At 37.2% G+C, this 12,527-nt stretch overlaps 1 protein-coding gene across 2 annotated transcripts in view; it reads left to right on the forward strand.

Annotated features, from left to right (window-relative positions):
* IntS1 (integrator complex subunit 1) overlaps positions 1 to 12,527 on the forward strand; it is a 15,753-nt gene continuing 3,226 nt past the window's right edge. Inside the window, exons 1-2 of one of the 2 annotated variants that reach the window (XM_089244507.1) lie at positions 1 to 205; positions 4,304 to 10,897. In XM_089244507.1, coding sequence (XP_089100633.1) covers positions 4,400 to 10,801 — 6,402 coding nt within the window. In that variant the 5' untranslated portion in view covers positions 1 to 205; positions 4,304 to 4,399 and the 3' untranslated portion in view covers positions 10,802 to 10,897. Of the gene's footprint in view, positions 206 to 4,303; positions 10,898 to 12,527 lie in introns of those variants that run through there. The other variant, XR_016194106.1, reaches the window with a different exon arrangement.

The following is a 12,527-nucleotide window of genomic DNA, read 5'->3' on the forward strand; positions in this document are numbered from 1 at the left end:
ATGCAGCAATAATTGTATACTATTGGTCGTGTATAGTAGCCAGCCCTGTATAATTGAAGAAGAAGAAGTGTATTGTAGCCAAAAGCCCTGTTAAAAATATTGAAGTTGATTGAATACTGTTTGTTTTACTTTCAATGTGTAAATCTGTACTTTCAAATTCCAGACCATAGTTATAATGACCCGTGATGTTCTCTTTATTGATCAAGTAAGTAATATTTATTCATGTATTTAAATCACTTGACATTATTCGATTATTTCACTTGGCTAAACTAGGATCGCCAAAAACAAATGAAATGACAATATCGGGAATTTCTCAAGGTTTTCTGTTTATATAACATTTAAATGGAGTTCCTTTTAATATGTTAATTATAAATGTGTTTGTTGCTTCTACAGTGTATATGAGAGTTTGTTTTCTGTGGTTCCGAACTTCAAGGCGCGAATGCAAGCCGATCTCCCCTTTAAAAAGTCTCGTCACAGAGAGCAACAGACCTACAAACAGTACAAATGTAATTCAATCATAACACGTGACTCACTTCACTTCTGAAATATAGATGGTGGTGCTGAAAAATCAAACACAACCCTACATATGCACTTAGACTGTTAGGGGCCGTTCAAGTATTACGTAAGCAAATTTTTAGCCATTTTTGCCCCCCCCCCCTCCTTGTCAGCAAAATTTCATCAGCTCTGCCCCTCTGAATCCAACTCTTATTTTCATAAAGGGTGGTTGATGACGTAAACATTATCCAAAACCCCCTTGTCACCAAATTCAGCAAATCGGACCCCCCCCCCCCCGATGATGACGTAATACTCTGCCGGCCCCTTAGGTACACATACAGTTACACTTCCAACAAAACTCACTAGGTAGTAAATCACCCGTAGATGATGATAGACCCAGGTTGTGCTTGGTTTGAAAAAAAGAAAGTGTATACGAGAATGTAATTGGAGTATCTACAGTATATATAGAAGTGTAATTCCTCCCCTTTTGGCAATATTTTCTTTGGCGAGAGAAACGTCCGAAACATGAAAAGTCGCCAAGAGTGAAACTGAGTCATGTTTTCGGACTTCTTTCTTGTCAATGAAAAAATTGCAAAAAAAGGGATAATACTATGATTGTTGAAAATAAAAAAAATTACAATAAAAAGGAATGAACGAAAAAATAGGCTAAACAAACATTCTTGCACTAAATTAGGGGATGGGGATTAAAAATATAACATCTTAAACCAGATACTGGATTTAACATAATAAAATCCGGGAATCTCTTATAAAGAATACAACAGTCCCTCCTTATAAAAAAAAAATATTCTCTTTGGAATATCAGAACAACTATAGTGTAATTCGGCGCTAATCTCGAAGACTTTTTTCCGTGCCACACACAGCCCACAAAAAGTCGCCAAGGCTGTAACTGACTATGGACGCCGAAAAAATAATAATCACCAGCAAAGGAAACATGACAATAATGGACTCTTAAATAAGCAATGGTCAGAACAGTCCTTCCTGCTGCATAAATAATAAATATTCTGTTTAAGAAAAGATGAAAACCCAGACTCTATATTTAAAATAATAAGCCAATCATGGCATAAATATTCTCTGTATAAAAAATAAAGCCCGGGCTCTATTTTAAATAATAAGCTGACCAGGGCATAAAAATCTCTTTAATAATAATAAAAATTAAAGGTACAACCTCAGAGATGATGATATATCCAATAACTAATCCAATCCACACACGGGCACGGTAGCCCAGGGCGATAAGATACTCACCTAAAGTACCGAAGGATGTTTAGAAGTGTTGCGAGTTTGATACCCAGTTTGTCCTTGTCAGAAAACTTTCCTGACACATGGGTACAACAGAAACGGCGACATGACCACAGAAAAAATTGCTACCGCAGGGAGTCCCCCATCTAGGAATTAGCGCACAAACTCCTCGATGAGTATAAAAAACAAGCCTGCTGTTCGGAATCGCCAATAAATTGTAGGTCCCAGTCTAATTAGCCCTCATGTGCAGAAAATGGTCGTATTGAGACAAAAATGATCAATCCACACACTCCAATATGGAAACCAATCTGTATATACCGCATGCACAGAACAAACAAAAAAAAGGGGGTCTTATCTCAACAGTTTTTGAATCATTCAAAATGCTGAGGAAAACAAAAGCAAAGCAGCTAGCGACATCTATAGGGTGAAGTCATTTGGAAGGAAAGAAAGAACGCTCAACGAACATTCTGGAAGAAGGATAGACAACCCAGTGCCATTATGTCAGCCTTGCGACATATCGACAGAGAAAAAATTCCAAGATTGACGCTGGATTATACTGTAGCTGTTCCTAAATATCAATAGAAACCTGACTCTCTTTTAAATAATACAACAGTCGGGGCAGAAGGCTAAGATTCTGTAAGTGGGGTTGCACCAAATTTGGCGATTTCCAATTTCGGCAATGTTTTTTGCCCCTTGGTGACCCCTTGCAAACAGTCGAAGATGCCTGCTCAGCGGGCGACATCACCTTCAGACGATGACCAATAGCGAATAAAAAAAAAGCCTAGGTAAAATAATTGTAGTGAACAGAAAAAAAAGCGTACAGAGGAAAATGGTCAACTAGGACAAAAAGTGTCCATAAGCTTGCTAGAAAATTTGTTTGTTGCTTCTACAGGGAATGGAAATATAATCACTGGAATTCGTGAATGATAAACTTATAAAAATTGGAGAAGAAAAATAATAAATAAGAAGAATAAAACGCCATAATAAAAAGTTTGTAAAGGTGCTAGTTTAGCAATGTTTTTGGCTACAATTCTGCCTATTGTGTATTTTTTGAGTTTGTGTGTTAGGCCATAAGTGTTTGGATTTTTTAATGCACAGATTTTTTGGTGTCGGCTTATACACAGGTTCTCAATTTATTGCAGAGTTTTGGTTTTTGGTCCTGAAGTGGAGGGGGGATCAGCTTACACACGAGTATATACGGTACTCTAAATTTTACAGTCTGCATAAGATTCTTTTTTATAGCAAAACTAAGTTACAGTATAGCTTCCGATAACAGTAATACATAACTAATTTTACTCATTTATTCACACCTGTAAGATTTCTTAGTATAAATACAAAGTTTGAAAATACTCTCTTCCATTACATCGTAGGATTAGATACTGTTGTTGTCGTTGTTGCACCAAGATTAAGAAATGAGATGCTGGGGGGCTCGGCTTCATATCCAATTGGCATTGTATGACAAGCATCTGTTAATTTTTTTCTGTTTTCAATTTATAAATCTAATCACTTTGCAAATTAGTCAGTCCTTCAATTTTATATTTGGTTGAAAGATATACTAATGCGCTACACCCAGTAAGAACATTGTTTCAACTCTCTACCTGGAGTTTCCAGACTATTTAGCAATAAGAGAAATTCAACACTGTATTTATAGCACAAAACTATTTTTCAGACACGTATTTGCTAGAAAAAGAGTGCCATAGATGATTGTAATGATAATTATAGTTCTTAAGATAATTCTAGAATGGAAAATTATTTGAATACCATATTGAGTATTTATTATTTTTATTATTATTATACTGGACACAACATGTGACAAAGAACGTAAGAAAGATGGCAAAAGGACAAAAATGCACACAAAAAAGAACTTATACACACCCACTGTATGACCCTCAAGGGATTTCTGATCCTTCCAGAAGTTAATAATTTCAAATCTAATAATTATAAAAATCCCTATTTTTGGTAAATCAACTTGCCTATAACATATGCATTTCTATATACATATACAGCATATATTTACTCAGATATGCACAACACAAAATAAATATTACTAGTGTAATCTCATTTTATACACTTTGCAATTGATGTACTTATTTTCATTATGAGTTTTTATATTGAAATGCAATATTTGAAGTTTTTGATATTACAGTTTAAATTGTTAAAAACTGTCAGGTGTCAAAAATCGACTGACCCTGCTGGTATGTCAGTTATTACATCATTCAGATTTGTTGCCAAAATCCTGTACATAAAAAGATTAAAAATTCGCAGGATTTGCTTTATTGAAAATTTAGTTCTTCAAATATAGTTTCAATCACTTATAGATGATAGAGCAGTTTAAGGATTAAAGTCACTCAGGCTGTGACTGTATTACGAGCAATTACTGGACATTCAAGTGAATTGTGTGAATTATGGAAATATAATAAGGCTCGTTTTCCATAGGGCTCTGCATAAAGCTTTGATAACATTTACCTTTTTTAGTGCATATAAATTAGAAATTTCTGAAAATAAAAGTTGAAAAAATCTATACCCCCAAAATTTTCTTTTTATCTTTCAGAAAATAGAACATTTCCAATCGGAAGAAACTTCTCATATTTTTGAACCAACTATAGAACATCACATTTGAATGAGGTGATCTAATAAATCTTCAAAAATGGAAAGAGACAAGAATAAATTACTGGTGAAAAGAACCGGAAGCAAGGTCAAAACTCTGCATGTGTCTGACTTCATCGCTCTTGGTTCTAAATCATCTAGGAATCAAGCTGATGAGCCAAAAATCAAGTCCAAATCACCAATTTTGTCTGTGCCTAGTACTACGGAGAGAAAAGAAGTACCAATACCTTCGAGTTCCGCTGCAGCTCCAAGTAAACGAGTGAAATCCAGTGGAAGCTTTACTCCACACCTTGGCCGTCTACCTTCTCAGGGAAAGAAAGAGAGTAAGTCCACTAACCAATGGGATAGTATTGCAACAGAAGTTGATTCCAGTGAATTTGTAACCAGAGTTTTAGAAGCAGAAGATCTTAGTGATGATGAACGAGTGGAATCTTTGCTTTGCGGTGCTGTCAAAAAGTTGAGAAGCTGTAGGGCAAAACCAGATTCGCTCATCTTCTTGGGTCTGCAATTTTTGGCAAAAATCAGACCCCTGCTTTTCTGTAGTGAAATGACCTCTGAAGCTTTTTGTAGCCTTTTGAAAAGAGATATATCTGTAAATTTCAAAACCAAAGGTAACAATTTGGTTTCTGTTCTGGCAGTCAATGTACTTATGGCTGCTTATAAAGATGACAGCAATTGGCCAGATGCTTTCGTAAGTGTTTATATTGAGGATTCGCTTGGGGAAAGAGTTTGGGTCGACCATGAACATTGCAGGGGCTTTGTGGACAATATCCTGACAGCATTCAATACGAAACCAATTCCAAAGAATATGATGGCTCCTGAACGTGTTTTCAAGCCTGAAGCCTGCCCCAGTCCACCAGCCATAGGCACAGATGATGATGAGGCATCATGTTCTAGTATGAATTTGGAAGCTCAAGAGACGCAAGAACTCATTCCCGTATTTTCTAGATATCGACACAGCGAAGAGAATCTTGCTGAACATGTACTAGAAGTCATTCGAGAACATATGTCTCGTAGACAACCAATGGAAATTTCCCGGAATACCCTAAGGTTTCTGGTATCTACCTGTGGCATCAGTGAAGTGAGATTGATCTCTTCACAAAAACTAGAGATGTGGCTGCAAAATCCAAAACTGACAAGACCCGCCCAAGAACTTTTACTGTCAATATGCCTGAACTGCAATCAGCATAATCAGCATGATATTGAAGTTATAAGTCAACTTGTGAAGATTAGAATAAAAGCTAAACCAATAATAAATCATTACTTACTCTGCATGAAAGAACTTATTGGACAAAATCCAGAAAACTTGAGTACCTTACTTAAACATGCTATTTACAATGAACTTTCAAATTCCAGAAATCCAAACAATATGCAGCTCTTGGCAATCATTTTCCAGCATTCACCCGACAAAGCTGCTAAAGTTTTGGCTGATGTTTTCTTTGACTTGTTATTGAATAAAGATGATTACCTGAGGGCTTTACGAGCTCTATTGAGAGAAATCGCTCGAACGGTTCGCCATGACTTAAATTTCACAGTTTTTTGCATGGGTCTGCTCCAAGAAAGAAAAGATGCAACATTCAGCGAACTGGAAGTACCATTGAAAGAGAGAGTGTTTCTTTCGATTATAGACCTTATTGTTTTATCAATATTTCTGAGTATCACCCCAACCGTGAAAGAACAGTACTCTGCATACATAAAGGGTGAAAAGAAAGATTTATCTCAGTTAAGAAATTATCAAATGCTAGTGGCAACAATTGAAAGAGATAGTGTGTGGTGGCTCCATACCATTGTTCCAAAAGTATTTAAACCCGGAAGAAACGATTTTATTCACAGCATTCATAAAATACTCTTTATGGAGCAAAGTGAGCATTATCACAATAAGGACAATTGGCCAACTGAGGGAGAAAGGATGTTGATGCTGAGAATAGCATCAGAAGTTCCCCTCTTAGAAGACACATTGATGAGAGTTATGGTTGTGGGTTTGTCAAGAGAGCATCCTTTAACTGCTACAGAAGCTTTGGAATTGGCCGATCAATTGGTTAAACGTGCATCAGTCATTTTTAATGAAGATTTTCCAGTTTTGAAGTTAGAAAATCCAGAACTCAGTGACGCCATATTTAACTTATGTGCCTACCATTATCCAGAGAACATTTCACTTCCTCAGAATTACCAACCTCCACACCTGGCAATTTCCGAACTTTATTGGAAAGCATGGATGATGTTGCTTGTAATAGTCTCCCATAATCCTAGTACATTTGGTGAGATGGCGTGGAATTCATACCCAATGTTACGCAACATGATGGAAATGTGCATAACCAATCAATTTATTTTTCCTCCTCCCACTCTTGCTGTTGGAGAAAAAGCCGAAGAAATCAGAAACAGAGAATTGCAAATGAGTCAGATGGAGAAAGATAGAATCCTTATGTTTGAAACACATCTTGCCGCAGCTTCTGCATCAAAGCTAACCATAACTGAATCCAGTAGCCTCCTTCTGTCAAAGTTAATCTCGATGGATCCTCATGGTCCTGCACGCAGACCTCCTGCTCACATATTTGAACAGTTGAAAGCGCTTAATGGTAAGCTCAAATTGGGTGATTTATTATGTCGCAGTAGAGGCCCAGATTTTTTGCTGGACATAATACAAAGACAAGGTACTTCACAGTCTATGCCTTGGTTAAGTGAATTAGTGGAGTCCAGCGCTGGTTCCTTCAGCATGTTGCCTGTGCAATGCCTATGTGAATTTCTCATAAATGAAACAGCTTACTCCTGCTCTGAATCAGTGGAAGACACCAGAGATGACAAAGATCCTTATTCACTTAAGAAAAAGAAGCGGAGGAAACAAGAGCAACTTTTGGTGCACCTACAAAAAATCATGCATGAACCTGATAATGATGCAAGTGATACTGTTGAAGTTATCAATTATTTTATGAAACGATTGAGCTCTCAGTCAGCGAGTGCTAGGAGCCTTGCTTGCAAAGGTCTACAAATGGTTCTTTCACAGCCAACAAAATTTTCAGGATCTGATGATGTTGAAATGTCTGAAAGAGATTCTGATAAAGATTATGATTGGCTGTTGAAAATTATACCATCCCTTCCACATTTTCATGCTGTGAGGTCACAAATCAGTCTCTCATTAAGACAAGCATGTCAAATCGAAAATGATCCTGCCACCATAGCAGCCTATGTGAAGTTTTTGGCTACTAATACGCCAGATCATGATCTGCAGGACTTTGCTGATTTGGCTTTAGACATGGCACAAATGATCGTCGAAAGGCCAACAATAGTGAATACTATATTACCAGCCGAAGGTGTCCGTGATGGATATAGCAATGACTTTCTCTCCTCAATATCAGAAATTCTCTATAAATATTTAAATGAAGCCAAAATTCCTTCAAAGGAGGTTTATTCATGGTCTGAATCTCAAGATCAAATCCTGATACAATGGCCAAATGGCGAAGTTGCGACTATGCATATACTTGTTGTGCATGCTATGATCATTGTTTTGACATATGGTCCTCCTACTTCGGGTAGTAAACTATGTTTTGAGAAATTGCTGGACAATTGGTTCCCCAAAACATCAAAGCCACCAAAAGCCTTCCTGGTTGATACTTCAGAAGAAGCTCTGTTACTTCCAGACTGGCTCAAACTTCGCATGATTCGATCATCTGTTGATGTCCTAGTTGATGCTGCTCTAAAAGATCTTGATCCCTCTCAGTTGGTTCTGTTTATACAGTCATTTGGCATTCCTGTATCGAGTATGAGCAAGCTCCTTAAAACATTGGACCTTGCTGTAGAATATGATAGTTATGCCGTTGACCAGGCAGTCATTGACAAATCCTATATGTCTCAGCTTGTCGAAGTTCAGCATAGAAGAGGTGCTACTGGAGGTGAGAAGTTTGCCAACTTGCTTATCGATAACAACTCAGCTGTGATGGATGTAGAACCATCATCAATACACACTCAGACTAGAGTGATACAAAAAGCTCCTCCATCTTTGCCTACAGCTGTAGATACCGACTCAGTGTATTTTAGTGTGCTCAGACTATTCGGTTTAGATACGTCTGGTGAGATATTGAGTGCTAAGCAAGAATATGAGCTTTTCAGGGGATTACAAAAAGGTTTATCTCAAGATATCTTGAATAGGAATACCGAGTGTGGTGCTGTGAGTAAATTTGTTGAAACGTGCGAGCATCTGTTCAGAAGTGATCTCCATTCTGTGTTTTTTCAATCGCTCCATCGGAAATCATCTTATTCTTCAGTTCTTGTTCGTCTGTCTGCCACAGCAGCTGATAAATGTAATACTGTTGTCAACCGATTGACAGAAAGGCTGTTATTTGTGTGCCATCAAATTGTATGTTTGGGTTCTGGTTTGAAATCCCCTCTCATTACAGTCGCTGCTCAGTTTTATAATAAACATAAACCGCAAGAAACGAAAGAAATGGTCCCTTGGAAAGAATTTGTAATCAAGAACAAAACGGATACCCTTTCCAGTGAAGACATATCTCAATTGGTAAAAATTGCAGAAATTCATGACCCGTTACGATTAGAGGAAGTCATTCAATACCTTGTCAAGTGTGCAGTTCTGTTACATAACACAAAACCATTGATGTCTGCTATGACAAATATCACTCTGATGAGGCTGGTGCATCAGACTTCTATAGCTCCGAATGTTAAGTCATTCAGTAGATCAAAGTTTTGTTTTTTTGTGGATTGGCTGGAATGTCTTGAGCCGAACATTGCATCTCTGTCCTTCCCTGACCCACAATGCCAGTTGTTGTTCTCATTGATTTCAAAGCAAAACAGACTGATTCCAATACCTTTTAGGCCTTATCTTCTAGCACTCTTGATACATCAATCGAGTTGGAGTACGCTTCAATGTTACATCAGCATGATTCTCGATCCTGTCTCATCACAATCTAAATTTGATCCATCATCTGTTCTGGATTTTCTTCATGCATGTATTGACATTCCTAAAATATGGCAGGGAAAATACAAGAAGAAATGCAAACGTGATATCGGAGAAGATGTCTTGGCACTTAGTAAGAACCAGGTGATTACTCTTGTGGATTACATCATTGAAGAGGCGTCATTGAAGCTTGGTCAGATTAGCGAAAGTGAAGCAAACACAGAAAATGTGTCTCAAATATCGATTTTCTTGGAATCTCGTATGGTCTTGTTGATGAAATGTTTATCGAACAGGAAATATTTGATTGGACATTCTGCAATGCATTTGGTTGAAATAGTATTGAAAGGAGGTGAAAAGTCGAAATTGGTATCAGAGTTGCTATTGCTTTTGTATTTGTATATTCCTTCGATATCGTCATTTATACCCAGTTCAATCGATTTCTCTGCAAGTGCAAATGCTCAAAAAACTGACTACAGTGCAATGGATGTTATAACACATACTTTATTAACTTCTATTGCTAGGACTGATATCGGCAGGCATTTCACTGAGAAAATCACAGACATTGATATCATTTGTCGGAAAATAGCCAGCGCACACCCTCTGTTGCTTCTTAGACAATTTCCTATGATGTCTACTCTGTTGAGGGGAAGAGTGCATTTCGATTACGCTGTTTTTTGCGTGAGAAACCATATTTTGCTGTTCAATTGTTTTCTCGGTCTTATGGAAATTTTGCCACCGCATGTTTTTAAAACAGAATATCATAGTGATTTCCATAATATTCTAGATGTCTACATGGATATGTTTCAAGTTTACGGCCCTCAAAAGGAATTGCAGGATATAATAAACAGAACATGTGGTCTACTCCTGCAGTACCTTCACACTAGACCAGCATCTGCTAGGCCATTCATTACTCAGTATAGTTCTCTTTTACAGGCTCTTTCTGCTGCATATCTGGATTGCCCTAATTTACGCTTACTTTTAGCTGCAGCATGCCTTCAGTACTGGGGCTCTCAAAATGCTAATGCAACAGACAGTCGGTCTGAAGCACAAAATATAGATGCATTCTCTCCTGTTCCACTTCATTCTCAGGGGTCTCACAGTCTTTTCAGCAGTATCAGTGCCAGACTCTCTCAAAATAACTACGAGGACATGATCGCCGCTCTTCAGGAATTGGGTGTTATCTCTTCGAGAAAGATATCAATACTGGAAAACTATATAGACTGTTTAAAGAATTTGCTGCAAGACAGCAACGTGACTGTTCGTACTTCAGCAACTGCTTTATTGATGGCTTACTTGAAGCATCATCCTAAACAAGCAGCTCAGTGCGTTTCTACTTTTTTACAATGCCTTGAGAGTGATAATAGGGATATAATATCCTCTACTCTAGAGGTTTTGCCAGATTTTGTTGTTCTTGCCCAAGAGTATGCTCCTATATTTCTACTAAGGCTCTTCAATGTCGGAATGCTTATGTCTATCGATACGTCATCGGCGGTGAAAGACATTATTGCATTGTTAATAACACAAACTGGGTGTTGAAAATGTTTGATTTGAGGAAGCAGAATTTACACTCTTCACTGGATTTCTGTCAGAAATTCCATATAAGTGTATGTATAATAAAGGTGTTTTCATTAATTTTTATTGCATTTAATGATTTCATTTCATTAATATCTATAAAATATAAACTAACGCTATAGGTTTCAAATACCTTTTAGTGGTACACCTAATTTTCAAATACAGGGCTCCCACTTGTCCTACTTTCTAGGTTTTATCCTACTTTTTTTACCAAATCTTGTCAACAAAAATCGTTTAACTTTTTTTTTAATGAAAAGAGAATAACATTAAAATATTGCCAAATGAAACAAATGTAGTAGATTTCAATTAATGAATCTACTAAAGAAAGTTGCATCGTTTTTTCAGGTTATTTTAGCTAACTTCAAACAACATGATTTCACACATATCAAGACTCCATTTTCTTTCCTATCATATCTATTTCTTAAAAAGTATCGTATCTCCTAAGATGTATAATGTCCGCCTATTTAGGTGAATTCTATCCCAATGAAGCCACCTATCAGTAAATGCAGAAAGCTCCAAAAAGAGGAGCAAATGCCCCTCAGGCCTAAGTTAAAGTGGTGGATCTTGCTCTTAACCTCCCACTACCCCTTGGCAGTACTGGAATCACTGCCACATCTAAACTTGTTTTTGTTACTAATTCATTTCTGTCATTTTGAGTCAATCTTATAGGCACTGAAATAGTGCTAAAAGGAAAAAAAGTTTGGAAAAAATAAAAAAATACATATTTAATTTTAAGTTTTTTCATAAGGTATAATGTTGTCTTGGGGGTAAGGGCCCCCATCTTACTTTTTCTAATTTTTTTGAGTGGGAGAGCCCTGGAAATACCATTACTCTTTTTTTTACCTGCACATTGAATCAAAATTGTGCCAAGAAAGTTTTCTGATTCAAAGTTGAAGATGGGACTCATGGTCATCTTACATTTATGAAACAATGGATTCAGTTTGACTCGTGGTTTCCCCATTTAAAAGCTTTCTTTACTTTATATTGTATGGTCATCAGGATGGTATATTGAAGTCCATTGTATCCCAAATTATTTGGACAACCGATGTCTCTGAATCCCTTGACTTTAGAAACATACAGTGATCATGTCTCACTTATTCATCGGTGAAAGGGAACAAGGAAAAAAGATGTGCAAGTGTGAGAGGCATAAGTGGATAGTATTATTATGCTCTATCCTTGACCGGGAGTACAGAAAATCGCCTAATAACTGAAAGGAGCATTTAAGTGAGAGGGTGATTCAGAAAAACACTGTCAAACTTAAAGGGCAATTTAGGCATACAATAAGAAGCCAAAATCACATAAGTGGATGGACCATGACTATCTTGAGCACTACAGGGAGTTGTTGCAGCACACTTTTAAAGCAATCCTGAACTCAGCAAGCACATGAAGTCGCAATTCTGACAACTTAAATACATTAGGGAGGGGGGGGGGCCCACACATATTCAGGCATTTACCGATTCATTAGAAGTTCTATAGAGGAATGTTTTTTTCTTTCAAGCTGAGCACAACTCAGGTCTATCGCCATGGGCAATTTACTACCTAGTGAGTATGTGTACCTAACAGTCGGAGTGCGTATTTAGTGTATATGATTTTTTAGTGCTGCTATCTATATCTCAGAAGTGGAGTGAGTGAAGTGTAATGACTGAATATTTGTACGACTGTTGCTCTCTGTGGCGAGACTTTTTAATGG

This window comes from Pholcus phalangioides, unplaced genomic scaffold (assembly GCF_987345545.1).
Source record: "Pholcus phalangioides strain wild (caught in Gottingen) unplaced genomic scaffold, Ppha-v1.0 ptg000015l_1, whole genome shotgun sequence".
Classification (NCBI taxonomy): domain Eukaryota; kingdom Metazoa; phylum Arthropoda; class Arachnida; order Araneae; family Pholcidae; genus Pholcus; species Pholcus phalangioides.